This window comes from Protopterus annectens, chromosome 6.part1 (genome assembly GCF_019279795.1).
Source record: "Protopterus annectens isolate FY-2018-M chromosome 6.part1, PAN1.0, whole genome shotgun sequence".
Taxonomy (NCBI): Eukaryota; Metazoa; Chordata; order Ceratodontiformes; family Protopteridae; genus Protopterus; species Protopterus annectens.
The window spans coordinates 88999902-89027633 of NC_056738.1; the positions used below are offsets into that span (position 1 = coordinate 88999902).

At 41.2% G+C, this 27732-nt stretch overlaps 1 protein-coding gene across 4 annotated transcripts in view; it reads right to left on the bottom strand.

The window, feature by feature from the left end:
• The window catches only part of METTL8 (methyltransferase 8, methylcytidine), a 1591180-nt gene that overhangs the window by 1024605 nt on the left and 538843 nt on the right, over nucleotides 1-27732 (bottom strand). For all 4 annotated transcript variants that reach the window (XM_044075524.1, XM_044075523.1, XM_044075522.1 and 1 more), the window contains one exon: nucleotides 9074-9486. In XM_044075524.1, the coding sequence (XP_043931459.1) occupies nucleotides 9074-9486 (413 nt within the window). The remainder of the gene's footprint in view (nucleotides 1-9073; nucleotides 9487-27732) is intronic.

Genomic DNA, 27732 nt, shown 5'->3' on the forward strand with positions numbered 1-27732 from the left:
TGAGCCTGCCTTGAATCTGAGGTATCTTCTGCATTACTGTCTGATTGGGACATGCAGGTATGCCTCTTTTAGGTCTAAAGTCACAAGCCAAGCATTCTTGCCCAGCATGGGCAGAAGGTGCTGCCAAGTCAACATTTTGAATTTTGGTATATCCAGGAATTTGTTCAGAATAGATAGGTCCAGTATTGGTCTCCAGGCCTTGTCCTTTCTGGGTACCAAGAACAGTCTTGAGTAAAATCCTTGTCCCTGCTCTTGCTCTGGTACTTGTTGAATGGCCCCTATGTCCATGAGGGATGAGACTTGTTTTTGCACCTCTGCCCATTGATTTTTTGGCAGATCTGGCCAGCCATTTGCCTTTGGCAGGGTATGGAAATGGAACTTGTAGCCTTTTGACACTATATTTAGAACCCACTTGTCCTGGGTTATAATGTGCCAAATTTGAGAAAAAAGTGCTAATTTTCCCCCTAAGGGTGCTGACAGGAGATAAGTGCTTGGTGCAGGCAGGGGGGAAGTCATTGGGACTGTTTCCTGTATGGCTGTGATTTGTCTTCTCCAACCTTGAAGGTAGAAGCACCCCATTGCTTTGACCTGTAGGAACCTTGCGCCTCGGATCTGCCTCTAGGGCGTCTGGATCTGCCCCTTTGAGGTCTGTCTGATACAGGAAAGGACCAATTCTTTGTAGGCCAGTGTCTACTAAACCTAGGTGGCTGTACTTGTAAAAAATCTTTGACAGTTTGCATAGATTTAGCTTTGTCCTCCATTTTCTTTAACATCTCTTCTGCCTTAACCCCAAACAAAGAATTATGCTGTAAAGATGCATCTAATAATTTAACTTTGACACGATCAGGCGGATTTTGTTCTTTTAACCAAGCATGCCTCCTAATTACTGAACCCGTAACTGCGGCCCTGCAGGAGGCCTCCAAAGAATCAAAACCACACTGTAAAGTATGTTTTCCAACTTGTTCAGCTGCATGCAATAAATTCTGCATTTCCTTGTTTTCTGCACATTCAGAGTTTAACAACATTTTCTGTTTAAGTAATGCCATGACATGTTGCTGATATTTGAGCATATGAAACTGACAGTTTAAGGCCCTTATAGCCAAGGTTGCAGATGTGTAAACCTTTTTTCCCCAGCTATCCAGTGCCCTAGAATCCCTGTCAGAGGGGGTAGGGTTTTTGCAGCGGAAGCCTTAACTCCTTTGGGACCCTGTGAAATAGTTTCTGGGTCTGCAGCAGGGTTTTTAAAAAGGAATTTATGAGAGTCAGGAACCCTGTAATATCTGTCAGGCTTAGCAGGAGCTGGAGGTAAGGAGTTAGGGGTCAGACTAGACTCCGAAAACACATCATCTACAATGTCTAACACAGGTGGAATGGCTACAGGCCTGTGTTGAGGTAGTAAAAGGAAATCTCTGAGCCTCTTTTTAGATTCTGAAAAATCTTGGCTCTCCCAGTGGAAATGCTCCCTCATGGTATGCAAGTTTTCCCCAAAAGAATAGTCCTCTGGAGGAGAAGCTGAAGGTATAGATTCTTCAGCATCAGACTCCTCATAGGGGGGGGGGGGGGGGGGGGGAGAATATTCCTGATCAGAAGAGGAATCAGAAGAAATAGAAACCTGATCTGAAGATTCATAGTCAGTCTCTTGCCTAGGCCTCGTGTCAGGAGGGGAATGGGAACCCCTGATCAAGGTAATCAAGTCTTCGGCCATTTTGAGCATCTGTTTTTTGGGCATAGAAGCCTGTCTATGTGGCTCGAGTTTGTTTCTTTGCTTTAGAAGGTGCTTTAGTCTTTGCCTTTGAAGCTGAAGTCAGTTTAATATTTAGGTCTGAATACACCCTCAGAAGCCGGTGCCTGCTCAACGGCTCCGGACCCATCTGAGGGAATAGTGTCCGAGGCTCCAATACATTGAGTTTCCAGCGGCATGGCCGACTCCACGTGGGAGTCGGTAGCGGCCTGCGACTCTAAAGTAGCAGACGTCAGGGGCTGCAAAAGCGCTTCACTGAGAACCGGTGACTGGCTTAGGAGAAGCTTCATCGTCTGTTTTGGACCTCGTTTGTTTATCTCTCTCTTTTTCTTTGCGTTTTTTGTGAACTCCCATAGTGGGGTGGCTAACCGACATTTCTGGATAATTAAACCGGCGTCCAAAATAGTTTAAAGCAAAATCATAAAATCATACCGACGTTTAATAGTGCATTGGTTAAATCTAGCACAAAACCGACAACCAGAAACGTTGTGATCAGGGCCTAGGCAAGGAATACAGTACGAATGAAAGTCCTTATGAGGTATTTGCTTTCCACAAGAAATATAATTATTAACTTTTGCTGACATCGGTCTGGAGCAAGAAAAAAGTTTGCCCAACGGGGTACTTAGCTTTATAAAAGACTTCGGGTCTGAAACTTGAACACGAAAATCTCAGGAGTAGGCCAACCGGCACTTGCGAACTGCTTCTGCTTCGGGCACCGCGTGGCAAGAAAGACTGAATAAAATGGTGTCGGCTGCCTCTTTTATACCCCTGACAACCTGACGTCAGGGAAGGGGCGACAGCAGCCGACGCAGGACCCAAGACTTTGGAATTCTGGCTGACTGAGGGCAACATGCCAGCAGGATTACCCAAATGTAATGACTGCAACAGTGAAACACGAAGAACATCCCCAAATCTCACTATGCTTTTAGACCACAAATAAAGTTATGTACTTACCATAACGTTCCATATGTGTTGTCCAATTTCATTCTTCCTCAACTGTTAGGTTCGGATCCGACTTGGCTGTTACCATGGTTCGTGGTCGGCAAAAAGCTCTCAAGCTCCTCCCTACCCATAATGTACAAACCCCCAACATTCCTCAAATATTGTTTGCTGGTTGATATAAAGAAACAAATATTAATATAATATTCTTGACAGAAAATGCCATTATCTGGAGCTGAACATGGGACACAGTGGTGTCCTTATAATCTCTCATTCTCACAGAAGTCCATAATGAAAAAGGATGGAGGTTGGTGGGCACGAAGTTGAGGAAGAATGAAAATGGACAACATCCATGGAACGTTATGTAAGTACATAACTTTTTTATTTGATGTCAATTTTCATTCTATCCTCAACTGTTAGGACAGAGTCTACAGCTACCTAAATTCCCAGGTGAACTCTAAGGAAGGATATTCTTGAGCATAACTGTGCGAAAGGCTGCCCTTCCCCTCAAGACCAGATCCAGTTTGTAATGAATGATAAAGGTATGAGGATTGGCCCAGGTTCCAGCCGCACATATGTCATCCATGGAAGTCCTAGATAGAAACACTGAAGAAGCTGCCATGGACCTAGCTGACTAAGCTCTTAAAGGTTTTGGTAAGGTTAGACCCAACTTGATGTAGATGAATGAAATACAATCTGTCAGCCATCTAGCTAAGGTTACCTTTGCAACTGGTTTTCCCAATTTTTTGTCTGTAGAGGGCACATATAATTGATCTGTTTTTTCTAATTTCTTTTGTTCTATGCAAGTAAAAACGTAATTGTCTGTGGACATCCAATAAATGCAGCATATATTCACCTTTGTTTGTAAATTTAGGAAAAAAGACTGGCAAATTAATGGACTGGTTAATATTGGATTCTGACACTACCTTAGGAATGAAGGAAGAGTTGGTATGTAAAGTAACGCTATCCTTATGAAAGATCAAATAGGGAGATTTAGAAGACAATGCTTGAAGTTCTGAAACTTTTCTAGCAGAGGTAATGGCTGCTACAAAAACAGTTTTCCAGGTCAGGAACTTAAGATCACAATTGTTTGCTGGTTCAAAGGAAGACTGAATTAAGGCTTGCAGTAATAAGTTCAAATCCCATGGAGAAGTAGGATCTTTGTACGGGGGTCTTAGCAGGAGAGTGCCTCTTTCTCATCTCTAGGACATTCATAGGTTCATAGGTGTTTACTAGGCTAACAACCACAAGGGTCTTTTTACGCCTAGCCATGCATCCCAAATTTCTGACAAGTTCTGATACCCTGGATAAGTGTAAGCATGGGCCTGGGAGATGAACCATTTACAGGTTACCTATGTCCATTAGAGACATAAGTGCCAAACCAGGGATGAATTTCCAGTTTCCCATCCAACTGTCCAAGTTACACTTGAATTGGACTAGGGAGGAACTCTGCTTCACATGGAAGGGGAGCCTGTTAGGTATGTATCCTCTGGGATACATACCTATCTCCCCAGCAGGTCCTATGCACATCACAGGCAAGGTTTACGTCTTCAGAATGGGTAATTGTGGTACTGTTTGTTTTGTGGATATGCTGAAGGTCCATCAGAGTGGGTCTGACAATGCCCTGTATGCCAGGCATAGATCTCCCCTTAAAAGCCTGCAGACATAATACAGGGATTGGGCCTTGAGGTGGTCTGCATAGGACATATTACTTACACCCAGTATTCTTTTAGTGAGGAACCTCTGTGAACGTTCCAGTTGTTGGATATGTCTGGTTAGGTACATACCAACGGGGGCACTGTACTCAATGACAGGTCTGATGAATGCCGAATACAGTGTAACAATGACTTCCTTGGACTTAGATGCCATACAATGATATGCAAAGTGACCTCTTCTGGGGACCAAGTACCCTGGACTGTTTTTCCCAGGAAGTGTACCCCCACCCATTCTGGGAAGTGTCTGTGATCACTATGGCCTTGGGTTGAGGTAGAATAAAAGGACGGCCCTGTAGGACCTGGTCTGACTGAATCCACCATGAGAAGTATGTCTTGCATGCCTGAGTGATTCTTATTTGTGCTGACATGTGCTGGCAAAGAATCGACCACTGAGTTGCTAGCATCCACTAAAGAATCCTTATGTAAAATCTTGCTAGCAGAACTAAGATTATGGCAGCTGACAATGACCCCAAGGCTTGAAGGATCAACTGGGCTGAAATGCTGGTACTGTGGATTATTTTCCTGACCTGGAATCTGACAGTCTGTACTCCTGAGAGAGGAAGAGAAGCTGTCACTGACAACATGTTGAAGACTGCTCCTATGAATTCCAAGGACTGAGCTGGTTGCAACTGAGACTTCTCGTAATTTATAGTTATAATATAAATTGAAGAACAAAACTCTCTTAAATATAACTCAAGAGCTGAAATGGCGACCACATCTTATTCATGAAGCAGCAAACAAGATCTGGGGGATTTAGGAGTTGGTGCATTATGGGTACGGAGGAGCTTGACAGCATTTTGGTGGCCACGAGCTACAATAATGCCCGAGTCAGATCCGAGGATCGGATCCAAACTCAACAGTTGAGGATTGAATGAAAACTGACAACATCAGATCCAACTTTTAAGGCTTTGATAATATGTACACAAATGACCATGTTACTCTGCCTGTCAAATACTCTGGATGGAGACATATCTGAAAAAAGGCTGCTGATGTTGAGGTTGTCCTTTGCAATGAACTTTTAAAGTGTTCCTTCAGGGTTCTAACATTTTTCTTACAAAAAAAAAACTACGTAGTTAGCAAGCCACTTGGAGGAATTTTGCTTAGATACTGGCTTACGCTCTTCAGCTCACACAAAGGCCATGAACAGCCAGTTCATATGCCTCATGGGCTTGGTCCCATCTAAGTAATATCACAATTTCTTGAGGATATCCAGATACACAGGATTCTTTCCCTTTTGTTTTGAGGTTTTGGGAAAAACACTGCGAGTTGGATAGCCTGGTTGAGACAAGCTCTTAGGCATGAAGGAAGCATTCTTTCTGAGACTGACCTTGTTTCAAAGTAAGGTATTAAACAGCTCCTTGCATATATGGACTTACAGCTCTGGAATCCTTATGGCACATGTATCAGAAAAAAATGGTACTTCACAAGGGTTACCTTAGCAGTACTAATGCAGCTGGCTCAAAAGGTTTCAGAGACAATGTATTTTACTTTATTTATTTATCATAGTCACACTAAGCCTCTTTTACGGTTAAACCTGAAGTGATATTTATACTACTAGGGGCAACTTGGCTATAGCATCGGGGAACTTCCCCTATTCTTTCGATTGTTGTCATGGGATTTTTTATATCCGCCTGAGCTACCATCAATTCAAGCAGATGCAGACTTGGCTTAATGTCTCGTCCAAAGGATGGCACACACTCAGGAGTGCAGTACTCCCTTTGTGCTGTAATACACTGTCAACAATCAGTCTACCTGATATGGGAATATAACCCACAGCCTTCTGCACCAAAAGCAAGTAGGCTATCTATTGCACCACTGACATTGACAATTTTCAGGTCCCAAGACAAAGGGAGGGCTCTCTTCTGTGACCTGTAGTGAATGACTCCTCTAATGAGTTGCTTGATCAACATATCACTTGCCAGGATACAAGCAGTGGAATACAATGTGAAATGGTAGCCACATGCACCTTAACAGAGGAGTGAGACAGTCCTGCATGATCTAATAGGCATGAGAGAACAAAAGGCACTCCTGCTTCCAGTGGGTCCTTGTTCCTCCATTTGAACCAAATGGAAACTCTCTTCCAGTTTGCCAGATATGACTTTTGTCTGTTTTAGGTTTTTTGTCTTTCTTCAATATATTTAGCATATTCAAGAAATAAGGTGCTTGATATGAATTATCATCCAGGCTGTCAGCCTGAGCCCCGTTAGACTGGGATGGACCATGGTTCAGGACCACCGAGTTAGCAGGTCTATCCTTTGTGCAGGAAATAAGGTGGTTCCTTGTTCATCTGCACCACCACTGAAAACCAATGTTGCATGTTGCCGGTATATTATACAAGGTCCTAGAGTTTAAGCTAGCTATTTGGGTGCTCGCCAGGGGCAGTTCTCCAATCTAGTGCCCCAAACAATAAAAAAAAAAAAAAAAAAACTATCTCAACTTGAAGAGCACAAAATTTAACTTTTTGCTACATTTGCTACAGTTTGTACCTGCGACACACACAGTGCTACAGCTCTTCAAAGCAAATGCCGGTATTGTACTGAACGCCAATCACATCCCTTAACACTCTACATCCTGGGAGGTGGTCTCCTTTTCCCCACCTTAGCTACACTTCTGCTGAGTCCTTCCTTGCAGATCTTTTCCAGTCACTTGGAAATAAGAGTTGTTGGTGTGAAATGCATACAGGAACAGATTCCTCTACTTGAATGAAAAGGTGTCTGTCCTCCAGGTCCTACTGCAAGGAAGCCACAAACAGTAACCAAGTAAAGAACTTACCATAATAGCTGTTCAAACAGACCATTTTTGCAATATTCCTCACAAACAGGACTTATCTACCACGCATACTCATACATCTGGTCAGTCTGCAAAGCTCAGGTACCTACCTTGTACGTCATACATCCACCTAAGCACAATGATATGGACACACCATAAATGCAGAGCTGAGCATCCCTGCCCATCTTAATAACAATTCCTAATCCTAACCCTAATGTTCTATATTTCCCCAATCCTAACCCCATACCTTACCTTGATAAAAACCTTCCCATAACACTGCCACTATTCAGACAAATTTAAGGCTAGTGTTATGCAGAGGGTGTTAATGTGAAGATCAGGACAAGAAATACTTTCACTTTCTTAATCTTTTGCACTTTCAATATTTTGGGTGTTCGATTTTCTTTCTGTTTGAATTTCTTCTTTACATCAACATAACATTAAATTAAGAACATTTGATCATACAGAGAACAACCTATATATATATTTATATCTATATATATATATATATATTTATATATATATATATATATATATATATATACATATACACACACATTTGATTTGCAGCACATTTCATCTAAAAATAATGTCACAATTGAACACATTTCATCGAAAACACAAATGACTGAAATACATTTGTTAGAAAAATGTGTAAGGTAATAAAAAAATCACTGCTGATATGGTCTTGGATTAAAGGAATTAAAGCAAAAAAAAAGTAATTAAAATGCAAATTAGCACTGATCATTATCTGTGCCTTGCTAATGCCCTCTCTATTGCTAGAAGTCTGAGTTTTTGTGCCAGCAGTGATTCACTGTGTGAGGATTTTCTCTTTTCTCCACAGAAGTGTGACTGTGGAGTTAGTATATTTAAGTGAGGAGGGATATGGAATGTAAGAAGGGTTTGGCCCCCTGCAAAAAAGAAGCTGTGGAGAAGTATTTGCTATATATGAAGTTTTACATGTAATGTGATTCAACTTAAGGGTGTTTTAGAGTAAATGTGCATTCGATGAAATTTTTAGATATTTTGTGATTAAATAAAAAGTTTCTTAGATAAAAAGTAATAAACTCATATATATATATATATATATATATATATATATATATATATATATACACATACATTAAATATAAACAGATATGGATATATATAGCTAGATACAGATAAATATATACAGATATTGTTAGATTGTATATATTTTACTCTAATTAATGCACAGTGAAATTTTTGCTGGCTATGCAAGACACTGGTGAGTATTAGCATGAAGAGATAACATCTTATACATTTTAGAGTTGTACAGGCCCACTGTTACATGAGTAGCATTCTGTCTAACTTTAGAATGTATTTCACTACACATATTGTTATCTTTTGTGGAATTTAATCTGTGTGATGGCTCTGAGATGATAACATGACGGCTCTAAAACTTACCACTTTTAAGTATCACTTGTAGGTGTCTAAGATCAATGTTAGAATGAGCTTGTCCAATGTGTCTATGTAGCTGAGTGATGACCTGAGAGACAGTCAACACTCTATATTTTATTATAAATGTCAGAACAGTGCATAGCTGAGAATAAGCATTATACTTGAATGAATATAAATACTGGTGGGCATCTGTATTAAAATAGTTATAAATGGGAATTCTGTCACTATATAAAATCTGTAATGGCAAAGACTTCATTCTGCATGTAGTCTTGTAGTGGGGCACTTTAGTTATCACTGTATCAGAAAGATCTGAAAGGCAAGTCAAACTACCAAGAAATGCTGTTTTTTCTCACATTGTGCAGTGCAGTGCATGTAAATGTGTAGTTTTGAAAGGATAACAATGAACAATCCATAATGCCTAATTTGCTGTTTGTTGATACTGTATTATCTATATACTTTTAGATACTTAATTAAAGTCATCAAGTTATACCTCAAAAATTCTGAATGATGCATTTCTGTCATCCGTCATCTCAGATTCTACTGGGTCTTGTCCATTTCCTATAACTATGGGAAACGTGTTCTGCGTCATACAATGTGTTCCATTGCTGGTTTTGTTGCTCTTATGTTTCCTTGTTGAATCACTAGAGGTGACAATTGGAGTTTCAAAATGGCCACATGTGCCTTGCACAGATTTTTGACTATACAATGTTTTGCTCTCTGAAGACAAAGTGCAGACATTTCTGATCTCATTTGACTTGTTTTCTTCATCTAGCTGGGTAACTTTTCTGTATGGAAGGATTTCCGGAAACTCTGTGAACAGCCAATTACGGTCTTTGAAAAATTTGTTCTTGTGAGTCCTATAAAACTGATCCCAGTATTTACTGGCTTCTTTCTCATATTTAACTGCAAAGAAATATTGTTGATTTAAATATAATGCAAGACTGTTTCTGTTTATAAAACTGATTCCATTATTTATTGGTTTCTTTCTTATATTTAACTGCAAAGAAATTATGCTGATTCAAACATAACAGAAGACTGGTAACTATAGTTGAGATTCACCAAAATATTTAGTACTGCTATCTTATTTTTAAACATTCTGTGCTGTTAAATCTCCAAACATTGTTAGCAGGCAGCAAAAAACAAAATAGTTACAGCTTAAAACAAATTAGTTATAGCACACAGTTGTGAAGACCCAGAATGACGCCTCTCAAACAAAACATTCCTACCATTTCACAGTGGCCATCTTTGTTTCAACCATTATCTATCTAATATATCTTTTTGCCCTTTAAAGTGTTTAACAGTAGCATAAAGTGGCAGGGAGAAAAGCCTGCATATACTTAGTACTCAATTTATAAAACATTTTTCCTTTCGATTTCCAGTGAAATATGAGCACATGGAAAGTCAGAGAACACAGAGAAATGGAAGTAGCACAAAAAAAGGATCAAAGAAGATTGTTAAACTATTTTTAAGACATTTACTGAATTATCACTTAAGATGTGCGCAAACATACAAATGTACAAACACTGTACATCAGGTATGTTTTTTGTATAACTGTAATCAATCCAACATTACATAAATTACGCAATTTTTGGCTTCCCTTAAATCTCACTCCTCCAAAACGTTATTCTCCATCCATTGCTCCCACAACTTTTAGTTATGTACTTACCATAACTTTAGATGTTTGGGATCCATCTCGCCTACATTCTGTACTGATGGGCTCGGAGCCGATCCCTCGGCTCGACTGCACGCTTATGCTATAGAGCGAGGCCTCTTATTGGCTGAGCTATTTCTTATCCCAGGATGCACCACCACTAATCCCCCAGATCTTGTTTGTCCGCATTCATGCACACATGCACAACGTGTTTATATAACATTGTTAGATGTTTCAAGATGAAACAACAGGATTCGGACCTTCTGATATCCTCTGATCTCCAAGGAAGGGGGAAGGAGGGTGGGTTATTAGAAATGTAGGCGAGATGGATCCCAAACATCTAAAGTTATGGTAAGTACATAACTAAAAGATGTTATGTGATCCTATCTCGCCTACATTCTGTACTGATGGGACAGCGTCCTAGCACCTAAATCCTGGGTGGCTCATTGGAAAACACTCCTGAGCACTGTGGAACCAAATGAAGCTCGTCCTCTAGATGCCACATCCAATTTGTAGTGGGAAATGAAAGTGTGCGGGGAAGACCATGTAGCTGCAGCACAAATGTCACTAATAGCAAGCTTAGAATGAAATGCTATCGAAGTAGCCATAGCCCTTGTAGAATGAGCTTTGACAGAGGTGGTAAGCTCTTTGTTAGAATAAGAATAAGCTTGAGTAATACAGTCCTTGATCCATTTAGCAATAGTGACCTTTGTGACAGCTTTGCCCAATTTATTGTCTGCAAAGGATACAAACAACTGATCTGTTTTCCTTGTTTGTTTGGTCCTGTCTAAATAAAAACGCAACTGCCTGTGGACATCTAGTGTGTGGAATATGAATTCCGCTTTGTTAGAATATTTTGGAAAAAAGACTGGAAGTTCTAACGATTGTTGTAAGCAGAAACTGGAACAAACTTTAGGGACAAAGGAAGGATTTGGTCTGAGAGATACTCTGTCTTTATGAAAAACCAAGTACGTGGGTTTTACTGACAAAGCTTGAAGCTCTGAAACTCTTCTGGCAGATGTAATCGCCACCAGAAAAGCAGTCTTCCATGATAAAAACTTTAGATCACATGTAGCCGCCGGTTCAAAGGGGGAGGAAGTTAAGGCGCGTAACACCACATCGAGATCCCATGGAGGTGCAGGATGAGAAATCGGAGGTCTTAATAGAGCAGCACCTTTCAAGAAGGTCTTACACAATCTGTTGCTCATTAAAGGTGGGTTTATGGATTCGTGAAAATTGGAAATCGCTGCCAATTGGACCTTGATGGTAGAGATTGAAGAGCCTTGATTGAAAAGAGAAGTTAAAAATTTTAGTACTTCTGCCACGGGAATAGAGATGGGGTCGAGGCCCCGGAGTTGAGCCCAAATAGCAAATCTTTTCCATTTGCTAGAATACAGTTTCTTTGTAGCAGACTTATGGGCCGAAGATAATATGTGTACAACCTCTTGATCCAATGTATGACTCCTGACTATAGTCAGAAGAGGAGGAGCTAAGCCGTCAATTTTAAGGTGTGCAGGGACTGGTGGAATAGTCCCGACTGATGAACCAAAAGGTCTGGGATCTGATCCAGGAACCATGGACCTTCCAGAGCATATTTTCGAAGATAGGGAAACCATACTTGATGAGGCCAGTAAGGAGCAACTAAGATCATTTTGCTCCCCGAGAGAGATGCCTTTTGGATCACCCTGGGAAAGAGAGGAACTGGAGGGAAGGCATAAAGCAAGCCGGTGGGCCAAGGACGGGCTAGTGCATCCATGGGGTTCTTCTCCGGAGCCAGGGTTAGAGAGAAGAATTCTTTGCACTTCGCATTTAGTGGAGTCGCGAAGAGGTCGCAACACGGAACTCCCCATTTGCTGAAAATCTGACTTGCAACTGTCATGGTCAGAGACCATTCGTGAGGAGACAGGATGGTTCTGCTCAGTCTGTCGGCTATCACATTGTACTTGCCCGGGATATGAGTAGCCACTAGAAAGCGTTTGGTCGAGACTGCCCATTCCCAGACTCTCGTGGCCTCTCTGCAAAGAGGATAGGATCTGGTCCCTCCCTGTTTGTTCAGGTACCAGACAACTGACATGTTGTCTGAGTGAATGGCAATTACGCCCTGAGGGAGATAATCGTGAATGGCTTGAAGGGACAGAAGTACTGCCCTCAATTCTAGGATGTTGATATGAAGTAGGGTCTCTTCCGGGTGCCATTTGCCTTGGACTGACCTGCCCAGGGAATGTCCCCCCCACCCCATCTGGGAGGCGTCCGTGGTCAAAGTGGCCGCAGGAGGAGGTGGAACAAAGGGTCGTCCCTGATCCAAATTGGAGGGCACTAGCCACCAGCGAAGGTCCCGTTTGCATGTCTCCGTGATCCATATGAGGTGACTGAGAGGGAGTTCCTGAAAGGACCACTGAGCTGAAAGAAGCCACTGGAGAATTCTCATGTGCAACCTTGCCAAGGGGACTAGAAGAACCGTGGCGGACATGGATCCCAATAGCTGCAGGACCATTCTGGCTGGGACTTTGGACCTGGGAAGTAAGGCTCGAACTTGAGTCTGTCTGGTTTGTATTCTGTCTGCAGGTAGATAGACCCGCATTCGGTTTGAGTCTATCTCTACCCCTATGAATCTTATTCGTTGAGATGGCAGCAGCACAGACTTTGGCCAATTGAAGGTGATTCCCAGGGAACTGCCCAGTGATATAGTGGCTTGTAGACTCCGCAGTAGTAGATGCTTGGAGGTGGCAGTTAGGAGCCAGTCGTCTAGATATGGAAACACCTGGAATCCTAGACTTCTCAGGTGAGCAGTCACGACTGCCAAGCACTTGGTGAACACCCTGGGGGCTGTGGTGAGACCAAAGGGCAGCGCGCGGAACTGAAAATGACTGCCTCCTAGGCTGAAGTGCAGATGTCTCCTGGGCGCTTGATGTACCATGATATGGTAATAAGCGTCCTTGAGATCTATGGAGCACATCCAAACACCTCTCTCCAGCAATGGGAGAATGGTTTGTAGGGTGACCATTCGGAACTTGGACTTTCTGACTGAGCGGTTTAGAATGCTGAGGTCCAAAATGGGCCTCAAGTCCCCGGTCTTTTTTGGCACCAAAAAGAATCTTGAGTAAGTCCCTAATCCGATCTGGTCTGCGGGGACCGGTTGGATGACTCCTTTTTGCAGCAGCTTTGAAACTTCTGAGGCTGCAGTATCCCGTTGACTGGGTGGCGGGTCCGGGATTTTTTTGGACTGAGGTGGAGAATGAGAGAAAGGGATGATGTAACCTCCGGCGATAATTCGAAGCACCCATCGGTCCTGAGTGATACCTTCCCAGGCTTTTAAGTGCTTTGAGAAACGACCCCCGACTGGCTCCGGAGCTGCACAGTCGGGCAATCCCTCAGGGACTGTGAAAGGCTGAAGAGCCACGAAAGGACTCGCGGTCTCCAGTGTTGCGAGGGCCTCTGCCGCCTCTGGGACGGCATCTTCCGGAAGAATTCCCCCCCCCTCCCCTGCCTCTGGAAGGGGGATCCTCCTGCTGAGAGGGGTAAGGCTTCTGAGATCTACGGAACCACATTTTCCCTCCTCTTTTAGCCTTGGGATAAGGCCGAAGGGAGTGGAAAATCGTGCCTCACGGCAGTTAGAGTCTTATCCTCCTGTTACAGCGGGTCAGTGTGTCCTTTACCTTGGGTCCAAACAGGAAGACCCATCAAAGGCGTCGGCAAAGGAAGACTTAAAGGCCTCCGCGAAATGACACAGGCGGAGCCAGGCTTGTCTCCGTAGAGCAATGCCTGTACCTGCCGCTCTACTCGCCCCTTCGGCCGCATAAGAAATGAGCCTCATGGACGAGTTTGAATTGGACGACAATGTAGCCAGCTGAGAGCCAACCGTCTGGGCCAGCTCCTCAGGCAGGTTACCCAAGAGGGTATCGGATAGCTCTTTAATCAGATCCCTCTGAAATCTAGTAAAGTGCGTAAGGTAGTTCAAGGACCTTAATGTAAAGGCCGCTGAACTTAGGGTGAGCTTTCCGTACCGATCCATGCTCCTAGACTCCTTATTAGGAGGATGGACGGACGTCGAAGCCTCTGCTACATCTTGCTGGGTAGCAGATGCCACCACCAAAGCATCTACAGCCACACCTTTAGTTAGAAACTCTTTTCAGGGGTGCGAGAGGAATTTATTGGACGAGCAGGCACGGTTCCACAGAGTCTGGGTGTTCCCAGCCTTGACAGATCAAATCCAAGAGCTTCGTCAAGGGCGGAGACACCCAGGAGGCGGAGGGCTGAGCCCGAAGGCCTTAAGGAACACCGACTCATCAGCAGAAGGAGGTTTGGACTGCCAGCCGCCTCGTTGTTTAAGGGCTTCCAGGATGTCTGCAAAGGAGACATCATCCGAGGACGACTTAGGGACCCCTCTGCATCATCGAGATCAGTGTCTGATGTAAGAGACTCATCAGGAGTCAACGTGCTTCCTCTTGCACGATCTTTTCCTGGGGGTTCTTCGAAGAGGCTTCAGAAGGACCTCCAGGAGGAAACCCCAGTGGGGGTAACCTCAGGCCCGGGGCTCTGCTGTCTAAGGACAGGGGGACTGCCAAAGACCCAGTCTCGGTATGCAGGGAAGGAGTTGGGGAGACCGTGGAGGTAGCCAAAGAAGATTTGGCTAATGCACTCCTCATAGCCCTGAAGGCGGGACCACCAGAATCCTGGGAGGGTCCCACCTCCGTGGCCACAACAGTTGACGGCACTCCCGCCGCCGACGCGCCAAGAGGGAGACTTGGGACCAAAAACATCAATCCCGAAGCATCCCCCCCAGGGCCGACGGAAGAAGTCCGTGTACTGAACTCCGACCCAAGAGCCGGAGTTGGAGTAAGGGTCGGGCCCGACCCTAAAACCTCCACCGGTTCCACCAGCACCGGCTCCAACGGTGCCGAGGCTGTTGGAGGAGGAACCATAGTAGGGAGGTGGACCATCGGCTCCGAAGCCGAATGGGCTGGAGCCGAAACTAGCTTTTGGAACACCGGAGACTGGAAGAGTCTTAGGAGCACCCTGTCGATGTCCGAATCAGACATCTTGGATGACCTGGAGGATACCGATCGGGTCGAACCGATTTCTCCATCGGCTCCAAAGGACTAGGGACCGGCTCTGAATGGATTCTACCACTATCGGCTCGAGGGAGATCTCAAGGCAATTTCCTCTGTGCCGATAAGGACTTCGCTCGAAGGGAAGAGTCTGAGCGGTAACCCTCATCGGCTCCAATATCAGTGGAGCCGATGAAGGTGACCCGCCTCGATGCCCCAGTCCTCGGCTCGAAACCAGAGGGTCGAGACTGGAGGCATCGAGGCAGACTGTTCGCCCTCGGCTCAAGTCCGTGGAGCCGATGGAGAAGTCTGCCTAGGTTTTTGGCAGTCGGTTCCGACAGACTTGTCGGAGCCGGCTTTCTTTTTGAAGGAGAGGAGGCGAAGATAAAGCCTCCTCGAAGGATGGCTTGATTAATCCCTTAAGGATTAATTTGTTTTCCTCTCCTGGAGGACTCTTGATGAGAAGGCGTGACACACGCTACACAATTCTTGTAGGTGCTTGGCCTAAACAGTAAACGCACGAGTGGTCGTCCGTTATGGACATCTTAAAACCACACCTCGTGCATTTTTTAAACCCGGAGGGTTTATGTTCTTTGGACATGTCTAGAGAACAACACAGAAATATCTAAATAACAAGTTTAAACTGTAAAGTTATTATATTATATATTTTTTTTTTTTTACACAAACAAGTGCACAAGAAAAGAAAAACACAGAGAGAGAGAGGGTCAAGACCCTCTAACTAAAACGGGTACTTGACCCACTAAAAAAAACGCTAGTCACAATAACGCTAGAATAGCAAAAGGGGAAGGCCCCTCTAACTAAAACGGAAACCTTCCCATAACAAAATATAACCACTTTCTCAACAAATAAACAAAAATACACGCGTATCACAAAGGTAGCTGTTAAAACAGCTTTTGGGTTGAAAACCAGGAAATTCCTGACAGGAAAAGTCTAAATAAATTAGTACTTAGCCCAGCCAAGTTGAGACCACGTCTTAGCTTGTAAGCGGCAAACGAGATCTGGGGGATTAGTGGTGGTGCATCCTGGGATAAGAAATAGCTCAGCCAATAAGAGGCCTCGCTCTATAGCATAGCGTGCCGAGTTGGAGCCGAGGGATTGGCTCCGAGCCCATCAGTACAGAATGTAGGCGAGATAGGATCACATAACATCTTATGTTTCCATATGTAATTTGCTCCTACCCTTTTCTAAAGGCATCCTTTCCAGTTCTTTTATGTCTGTAACAATATTCAAGTACAGTTGGTTTAAACTTTGATTTCTATTTTCTAGTAACTGCTTTTTTTGGTATCCATCAGAATTAAACTTAGCAATGCCTTATTATGTCCAGGCAATTCAGATCCTGTATCCCAGCTAAAAAAATCATTTCCTTAGTCACACCCATTTAATATTTCTGACAGAATACTCGGTAGGGAATTTCTGAAGTCTGCCAGCTCATTACATTCCTATAACATATGTCCTCAGTAACCCCTTTCTTCCCCATCACGCATCCAACATTTGCTATATACCACAGGAAAAATGTCTTTGGAGTCTGCTGGGGTATAAAAATACCTATTCAAAAAATCCTATATATGTTACATTGTGTGAGCCTTACACATGACCTCCCACTGTTTCCTTGTGAACTTCTTATCCAGCCTTTTCCCAATGTTTTCTAACCTCATTTGATTGATTCATATAGTAATCCTTCAATATTTTATATGTCTTACTAATTATCCCTTTTTAACAGCAGCTTCTGTTCCAGATTCAACTAAAACCTCGACCAGAAAAGCTCTTTCACTTAAGATTCCCCTATCCTTTCTCTTTGCCTATACTCTATCAATCATTGATACGAAAGCAGTCCAAATGTCTTCTTGGCCTCTCCGGCCTTCTGTTACCTTTCCCTCATTAGTTATTTGCTCCCAATAGAGCTTGGTTCTTTGGCCAGTTTTTTCCCAGTAAATTCCAGCCCCCTCCTGCCTATTTTCTGTACCCCTATATGCAGTCATCCCTATCAGCAAAATCTCCTTTCTCAATTCTTGTGTTGGCTTAGATGTTTGAATATTTTCTGATACTTTATGAATATATTATTCTGTATAGCTGCTGTTATTCTCCTTAATAATGTGCATCCAAAATCCCTCTTTCTCCTTATTTCTTGAATCAGGTAATCCTAAACCTCCTTGTTCTATTGACAGCATCCAATTGACTCTTGGCCTCTTCCCCTCCCAAATAAAACCCTTCAACACTTCATTAACTACTGTCCACGACTTCTCATCTGTTTGATAAAAATATGCCTGACCTGTCTATAAAACCGAAGGGACCAAAACATTGTACTGCTTGCATCTTGCTATCCATAGGCAAGAACTTCTAGTTTCTCAGTTTCTGTATTACCTGTGGTTTAGTATCTTGCCACATATTCTTAGCTTCCATAACTGTATTCTTTTTAATCCACACTCTAAAATATTTCATCATGTCTCCATAAATACAGGTATTGTTGGATCAATTCATGTGTGGGTACATAGTTTATAGTTAAAGCCTTTCTTTTATCTTCATTAACTTTATATCCCAAAAAACCCCAGAACTATCTCAGAATATTCCATAACACTGAGATGTCCTTTTCTGGTTCTATCAGATACAAAATATCATCATCTACAAATAAAGCCAACTTTTCTTGAACACCATACGAATTCTATCCTTTAATTTCTGAGTCCCTTATTTTCTTTGCCAATGGTTCAAAACATAATGCAAATAAAGGAGAAAGAGGACACCCCTACCTTGTTCTTCTGTTTAGACACAAACAGAGAAGAAGCTTTCCACTTTGACTGATGCCTCCAATCCCTCAAATATTCTTCTAAATAACCTTATTATTTTATCAGGAAATGCAACGCCCTACTCATAAAATCCCAGCTTACTCTGTCAAATAGTTCTCTGAATCAAGATCCACCAATAATAGTGGTATTTTCTTACATTCTATTTCCCTCTGGATCAACAATGTTCTAGTAATGTTGTCAAAGGTTTACCTCCCCTCCACAAAACTATAATAATCCATATCTATCAATTTTGGCAACATATTTGCCATTATATCAGCTATTATAAACATAAACACATTATAATCATGGATAAAATTGAATTAACCCCATATGAATCTGGGTCGGATGGGTCTTTATCACTTTTAGGTATTACAAAAAATACTGCAGCTTTCTTATAGGATGTTAGTGCTTCCCCTCCCCTTTCAAATACTGTTTATTTTATTTTTTTATTTTACATTTGTTGACCGGGCTAGTCCAACTGGATATATGTCCATTTTCAGCAGAGGCCCGGGGAGAAAAGTTCCACATGCAAGCATTTGTAATAACAGGTAAAAAAAAATTAAGCATGGTTATAATATATACATCAAAAATCATTAAATATTAAGTAGAAAGTAGAAGTTGAGAAATGGCGAGTGTATTTTGTTAAGAGTTTCTTAAAGCTAAAAAAAAATTGTGAGTACCTAGATGCACAAGTAAAGCTAGTTATTTACAGCAGAAAAGTTGAGAGTACCTATATATCCAAGGTAGACTAGTCAGGGTTGCTACAGGGGCAGAGCCAGTGGGTTTTGAGGTGTGTTTTGAGTTGGGATTTGAAGCAGGGAAGAGAGGAGATTGCTGTGAGATTGTGAGGAAGAGTGTTCCAGGTTTTTCCTACAGTGTTGGAGAACAAGGATTTGCCAGCTGAGTTATTGGGTTTACTAGTCGATATAAGTAGTTTGTCGGAGGAACGAAGGCTTTTAAGATTGCAGTAAGGAGTGATAAGTGATGTGAGAATGGGGGTATTTGTGGGTTTGTAAAGGATTGTGTGGGCTAAGGAGATCTGGTGAAACAGAATTTGGTTTTGTAGTTCGAGCCATCATAGTTGCCTTAAGTTTTGGCAGTGATGAGTTCTAAAATTAGAATTAGTGGCAAATCTGGCAATATTGTTGTAGGCAGCAGACAGTTTGCTGAGGTTAGCTTTGGACACTGAGGTGTAGATAAGAGAGGCATACAGGAGAGTGGAAATAAGATGGGTCTGAGCAATGGAAGTTCTGGGAAGTGGAGTAAGGAATGGTTTAATTCTATAGAGGGAGCCTAGTTTTCTGTTAACTAATTTTATAGTATTGCTGATGTGCATGTCAAAGGTCAGATTGTTGTCTATTTCAACTCTGAGGAGTTTGGTAGTTGGATCAGGTGATATGTTTGTGCCATTATTTGATGTGACACAGAAATTCAGTGGAGAGGATTTTTGGGTTGGTGATAAGAGTAATTATTTGTTTTTTTTTTTTTTGGTTCAAAATTAATCATTGTTTAAGGAACCAAATCTCTACGGTTTCAAAAGTCTTTTGGGTGAGAGAATGCAGTACAGAGGGGGATGAGGCAGAACAGATTAAAGTACAATAATCTGCATATTGTATACAGGTGGCAGGAGAAATATGAGTATGAAGATCATTAATGAAAATTGAAAAGAGGAGAGGGCCAAGAACTGAGCCTTGGGGGACTCCAAGAGTAATGGGGAGGTGGTTGGATAAGTTGTTTTGCCACCGCACTGCCTGTTTTCTGTTGTGCAGGTAAGAGTGGAACCATTTAATTGAGCTTGTGTCTAGTGCAAATGATTTAAGTAAGTGTAACAGTATTTCATGATTGACCATATCAAAGGCTTTGGATAGGTCAATGAATATAGCAGAGCTAAGGGTATTATTGTTCCTATTTTTATTGATGCAGTCTGTGAAGGAGAGGAAGGCAGAGGTGGTGCTATGGTAGGGTCTAAAACCATGTTGACAATTTGCTAACAGATTGTTGTTTAACAGGTGTTTCAGAAGTTGCTTCTGGACACATTTTTCCATGATTTTAGCAAGAGGAGAGAGCAAGGCTATGGGTCGGTAGTTAGAGAGTTCAGTTGACTTTCCACCTTTATGAAGGGGAATAATATGAGATATTTTCCAGAGAGAAGGAATGTAGCCTTCTTCAATGGTTCTGTTAATCAGGATGATGATGGGATAGGTTAATGCATTAGCAGCAACTTTTAGATACACAGCAGGTAGATGGTCAGCAGATGGAGAGGATGGTTTAAGTTTATGTAGCAGAGAACGAATGAGTGCAGAGGGAACCGGTTGAAGTTGAAATGTGGGAATGGAAGTGTTAGAGGAAGAGGAAAGACGGGAGATATCAGGGGAGAGTTGATTGGAAAGAGCCTGGACAGTTTCAGTAAAGAAGGTATTAAAGGCATTGGCAGGCTGTTTGGGGTTATCTTGGGAGGTGCCTGCTGGGCTTGGAGTGTCCGATTGGCCAGGCTTCATGAGATTATTTATTCCTGCCCAGAACTTTTGTGGGTTATGCAGGTTAGCCTGTTGCAAATGGCAGTGGTAGTTTCTTTTATCCAGAATTACTGCTTTTTTTGTAATGTTTCTTATTTGTCTAAAGTTGAGTTGGTCAGTGGGATCTTTAGTACTGCGGTATTTGGACCAGAGTTTATTTTTCAAAATAATCTTTTGCCTTGTGTCCTTTGTTAGCCAAGGGGCGGCTTTTGAGAAAAGTCTGATGGACCTAGTGGGAGCATGTGCGTCAAGAATAGATAAGAATTTAGAGTTAAAATATGTCACGGCATCATCCAGTTGGAGGTGTTTAAGAGGAGACCAATTGCAGGACCTAAGTGCTGCTTCAAATCTATAAGGGTTAAAAGTTTTGTTTGTTCTAACCAGTTTGTATTTTGTTACATTAGGGGTATCAGTTTTATGTCTAATTAGGTAACTAAGGGCATGGTCACTTATATCATCAGGCAGTGTACCTACTGTATATGTTTGGTGGTGGCTATTTATCAGAATCCAGTCTAAAATGCTTTCTTTGTTGCTAGGTTTATTTGTTCTAGTAGGGGAGAGAATAGTTTGTGAAAAACCATGAAGATTTAAGAGGGTGGAAGGGTTAGCTGAAGAGCAGGTATTCCAGTCTATATTGACATCTCCAAGGACTATTGTTTCTTGTGGAAAGTGTATGGCCAGCCAGCTAAGGATTTCTTCTAAGGTACTACTGTTGTTGCCTGGGAGCAGGTATATGCAGATTATATAGATGGATTTGTAGGCATTAATTTGGAGTTTGGATATAAGGATTTCAGCATTACTTTCGGAGGGAGGTTTATCCTGTAAGGTAGTGATTTGCATCCCTGATTTATAGAGGATTGCTACTCCACCACCTTTTTTTATAGTGCGGTCAAGTCGATGGATGTTGTAGCCAGGGGGAATAATCTCTTTGTCCTGAATTACTGGTTTAAGCCAGGTTTCAGTCAAGCAAAGGATGTCGAATGACTGTACGTCAAGTAGTGCATGAAGGGAGGCTATTTTATTTTTAATACTCCTGATGTTAAGGTGAGCTATCGTTAGAGAGTTTGGGGGTTTGGTTAGTATATTTGAGTTAGAGGAGAGAGTGCAAAGAGGGTTTGCTGTTGTGGTGTTGTTTGGGCCTGGGTTGGGTTGAATGTCACCTGCTAGCAGAGAAAGAATTAATCTTTTTAACCAGTCAGAGGGTTTAGGGGAAATGAGTAGCGATTTTCTGTCTTTTTGATGGGAGTAGGTAATGTGAATCTTTCTATGAAATTTTGTAGCGAGGCAGCTGGGAGAAAATATGAAGTTAAAATAGTGATGAGATGAATTTATGGCAGTTAAAGTTATGTGTTTGGAGAGATTACTGGCTTCTGTGAGGCTATAGTGTTCATAGGAATTTAGAAAGTAGGGTACAATAAGGAAAGGGAGAACTGAGAATGTGAGAAGTTGTTTTGAATGTGATGATGTTATTAGAGTAGGCATAGTGACAGGAGAGTAACTGTTATACAAAAACTTGCAGGTGGTCTTCAGTTTTGTCCCTCCTAGCTTCTACACTTCCACATGGATACCAACTATTCCTGCAATCTTTCCTACAGACTGATTGTATATCACCATTTTTTCTCATCTCCTGTCTTAACTGTTAATTGTTGAGCCTCATCTTCCTCTAACTTTGGCATACTTAAGTCTTCCATAAATATATCCATTTGTGCTCTGATTTCCACATTTCTGTGAGTAACACAAATTTTCATAAAATTTCAGAAATATCTATAATACCTCTACAGGATCTCTGTTTATTTTCCTTGTTATAGGTTCCCTACATTTAGCAACAACCCATTCTATTTTCTATTTCCTAAGCTGTTGTGCTAAAAGTTTGTGTGCTCTGCAGCTATAATTAAAAAAAAAAAACAGTTTTTAACATCAATCTTTCTAAACTCATGCATATTATCCATATACTCCCTTATTTTCAATTTAGCATTCTGCAATTGCACGTCTTATTGTTCTGTGGGATTCCTCTTATTCCGCAATACTTTAACCTTTGTCAGCTCCTCTAAATAATTCCTGTTACTTCTTAACCATATAATTTTTTTCTTTTATTTCTACCCTATTTTTAAACTCCACTTTCATTTTAGCCCACTCACTAGCTATAACTTATGAAGAAATGTCTATCTTCCCTAATAAATTTTGAATAATTTCCGCTACCCATTCCTTAAATTCCTCTCTTTTTAACAGGTAGGTGGGGAACTGCCAGTGTCTCATTTTTACTTCATTACCCTGCATTTGTTATCGTAGCTGTTATTGGTGCATGATCTGAAATTATTGGATGTGTGTTAAAGTTTTCAGCTATATGCACATGTTCCTGTGAAATATAACTTCTTTCTAGTCTAGCCCACATATTGTACCTTGGGGAATAATAAGTAAATTATCTCAGAGTTCCTACGACTGAATAAACATCTTCCATACCAAATATTTTCATAATTTCTTCAGAAATCTACCCTATTTTGTTATACTTTCCCGTCTAAGTTCCCCAATACATTTTTGCTGTTCCAAATTAAATTTTAGTCCTCACCTATAAGTAATATTCCCTGCTGAAAGCTGATTATTTCTCCCCAAATTTTCTTGAACACCCTAACAGTAGTTTTAGGTGGAATATAAATACATGCTAGTGTAATTCTCTTCCCTTACCAGTAGCCCCTTACTTCCACAAATCTATCATTAGTATTTTTTCTTCATCTATAAGCACTGGAGTTCTTCTAGCAATTAGTATACATACTCCCCTTTTCCTTTGTCACTGATACTCTCCTGAATATCCACCCTGAAATCCTTCCTTTATCAAAATCACATGCTCACTTCTTTCCAAATGTATCTCCCTTAGCATTGCTATTTGCACTCAGTATTTCCTAATATAATTTAATACTCTCTACTTTTTTTATTTATACATGAGAGACATTCCAAAACAATACGGACAGTGTAATTGTTAAGATAAGAGGTTATTATTCCCACCTATTATACATAACAGCTTTTTTAAACATCTGTTTCCAGCTTTCATGTTACATGCACTCACTGTTTTTCGGGGTGATCTTTTATAGAGTTGTTTCTTGTCATCTGCATTTTAAGTTGTGTCACATTTTTCAAGACATTTTCTTTTAATGAACACCCTCAAACAAACAACCCCCCCCAGAATATCACCATACCCTATTAACTTATAACAAACACACAAAACTATGTACATCTTCAAATAATGAAGTTTAACCTCCTGATAGGAACAATTGTCTGAAATTTGACAGCTGCAGCCACAGGCATTACCTAACCTAAAACTACGGTTATCCATGCAAAGGTACACATTACAGTCTGTGCTCCTACTTACACTACTTGCTGTCTGTTCTTTTCTTATCTTTATTCCTCTTTCAGATGTTTAAAACAGCTTGTATGTTTTCAGAAAACATTAACTTTTATCCTTAAAAATGCTCTGGCTTTTACTGTTTGTTCCTGTAGTCAGACGGTCTCCTTCAAAATATAAGAACAAAATGTACAGCCCTCAGCTGCAGACCTCTTACCTAACACTGAACATTTATTTGTTAAATGAAATATTTTCATTACATTCAGTGTTCTCTTATTTATTTACTTGCTTACACAAAAACGTATCAGATTAAGCCAAGGGCATTCTTCCAGACACTCACCGCTGCAAAAGTAAAAAAAAAAAACACAGCTCTACATACATTATAATTTGTGTACTTTTACACCCCATCTCCCAACTCAACAAGCCAAGATTATAGCATATTAACTCAAACATGTTTTTTCCAGCCCTTCTTCTCTTTTTACATTGTAATGCTTATATTTCTAGCCTTTTGTTATCTGAATGAATATACTCCTTCAACGTATTGTTTATTTTAATCAACTTTGAGCACATTTGATTTATTTTTTCCTCTGGATTACTAGAAGCTATGTCTGGTATCAAAGCTGGAGCTTGAACTGCTTTTTACTGAACTGCTGCAGGATTCTTTAGTCAGTGTTTCCTCTTCACCTTTTCTAGTTGATTTTCTTTCATGATCTCTAAGTTTCTTCTTTGTTAGTATCCAGGCAGTGTACTAGCCAGTAAATGAATTTTCAAAAATTGGCAGAATTACTGGCCCGTATCTCTCAGTTTTTTTCACAATATGAAAGCTGAAATTATACTGTTGATCAGTGTGCAGCCATCTTGGATGTCCAAGATTGTTAAGCTACTGAGGAGAAAACTGATTTCACATGCTGGACTGTTGGACTACATTAAATATTCTTCTTAGCTATTAATAATTAATGCTGTATACTAGTCAGTTAGGTGTCAAGGCCCTAATTGTCATGATAGAATTGTCTACTGTTTTCTGATTTGCGGTTTGAGAGAAAATGGGTGAGATGACAATACTACAGTAAATAATAATAAAAACGGGAAAAGTTATATGATGCATGCAGACAGTCAATTAATTCATGCCAGCTTGATTACAGGAAGGTTCTTTAGAACTATTGCATTTGTAGGAGCAACATGAAATGGACTACAGTTGCAATGATATCTAAAATAGCTAGTGGCTCCCCTGTTTAAGCCCCTGGAAGAGGAGTGGCCACTGAGCATATAAGATTCTTGTCTTTATGTGGGTAGGGTCATAAATAAAACCAATAATATGCCTGCAATATCAAATGTACTTACAAGTAAGGGAAAACAGATCTTTTCTAAGTATTGTGATAAACAGAACATGTGAGAGGGATTTGAGAAATATGACCTTAAAGTCAATGTACCATTAGATTTTTTTTAACACTGATATATTAAGCAACAGAGAGAATACTCCACTGCAGCCTCAGCTTCGTCAGCTTTCCAGAATTTACTTATGTGGGATGGTGTCATTGCTTGAGACTACCATAACTAGGTTCCTTAGATTCATCTTTGGATTTATGTGACTAAATTAGGGGTGGTATGCCACGTAGATGTACCATTGCCTAATCACAATCCAAATAAAGTCATGCACAAATAGACATAGGAGGATGGACACATAGGGAGGAAGAAATGACAGGGTGCAGTAGAGAGGTAAGGAGCAGAAGGTGGGTACAGAAAACAAAGTGTAGCATGAAAAAGAAAGGGCTGCAGTGTTTACACTGATTTGATAACATAATAGGGAATGAGAAGGAAAGAAGAAACCTTGCCTATTCTGCTGAATACAATTATAAGAAGAAGGAGAGAGTTTACAAGATTTTCTGCTGATGAAACAGTACATATGGGTGGGATTAGTTGGATTATTTGCTAATAATGCAAAAATGAAGCTGATTGTTGTTATTATTATTGCACATGATTAGTTTATCATATTATACAGTGGTTGCTCTCGATTCTTCACAATCAAACTAAGGGAAGTGTTTAGTGTAACAGGAACATTCATTTATATATATCTGTGTGTGTGTGTGTGTGTGTGTGTGTGTGTGTGTGTGTGTCTACAGTGTTATGTACAAGTGCACATGGAGGCAGATACACTGAGAATGAAAAAGTAGTTGGACAGGGAAAGAAGAGTCATTAAAGACCTTGTGCTGGGGGGGGGTAAAATATAAATAGGATGGAATAGAGGGGCCAAATTCTGATTTGAATCAGAATACAGGGAAGAGGGCAAGTGGAATTTTATTTGTTCACTGGATAATAATTAAAATAGAATTCCCAGAAGTCCATGGCTATACAAATGACAGACATAATGTTGCAATGTGATGCAGTGAGTCTGCAAATAATGATAATGAGTGCTTGCTCATTAAGAAAGGGTGAAATATGCCTAAAGCTGTATACAGTTTTTAATAAGAAGTTATGTACTCACCAAAATGTTCCATGTTGGTAGTCTAGCTCATCCTTCATTTTTACATATGGGTTCGGAGCTGATCCTTGGCTCCGACTCGGCCGATTTACAAGGTGGAAGACTTCTAGCTGGCTCGTGGTTAAGCCGGTATCCCATGGTGCACCAATACAATCCCCAGATCTTGTTTGCTGCTCACTAGAACAACAACCATAAAAACAACCAATACTAAAGGGTCTCCAACCAAGGGCAACCAAATTATTACTTCAATATCTTCCAGGATGGGGGCAGGAGGGCGGGTTGGTAAAAATGAAGGGTGAGATGGACTACCAATATGGAACGTTATGGTGAGTACATAACTTCTTAATGTTAGGTAGTCCGATCTCACCTTAATTTTTACATATGGGACAGCGTCCCTAGCGCCTAATTCTTCGGTGGCTCACTGGAAAATATTCTTGAGCACCGTGGAGCCAAAGGATGCTCTACCCCTGGATGCCAAATCCAATTTGTAATGTGTAATAAAAGTGTGAGGGGTAGCCCACGTAGCTGCTGCACAAATATTATCAAGTGGAACCCTTGCCTGAAAGACTGCAGAGGTAGACAGCGACCTGGTAGAATGAGCCTTGATCCTGTAGGGTAAAGGTTTGCGCGCCGAGCTATAGATAAAGGCTATACAACTGGAAATCCAATTAGATAGTGTCACTTTAGAAAATGGTAAGCCCAATCTAAAATCAGAAAAGGAAATGAATAATTGATCTGATTTCCTGAAAACCTTAGTCCGCTGTAGATAAAAATGCAGTTGTCTATGAACATCTAGCTGATGAAAATGGTACTCAACTGCATTACAGTGGTTAGGGAAGATAACTGGGAGTTCTATTGATTGGTTTAAGGTAGCATTAGAACAAACTTTCGGGAAAAAGGCAGGATTAGTATGTAATGACACTCTGTCTTTGTGAAAAATAAAATACGGTGGCTTAATAGACAAGGCCTGTAGCTCCGATACCCGTCTAGCTGATGTGATAGCTACAAAAAACAAGGTCTTCCAAGACAAAAATTTTAGAGAAGATGAGTGGGAGGGTTTAAAGGAGGGAGAAGTCAATTTGGACAACACAAAATTTAAATCCCAAGAAGCCAGTGGTTCTTGCAGAGGTGGTCTCAATAGAGTGGCCCCTTTCAAAAAGGTCTTGCATAGTTTATGAGACATTAAAATGGTATCTGGAAAACCTAAGTGAAAATGAGAAATCGCTACCAACTGGACTCTGACAGTGGCAGCGGCAGATCATTGCTGAAAAAGCTCAGAAAGTAAATCCAGAATCACAGGGATAGAAGCAGTGTATG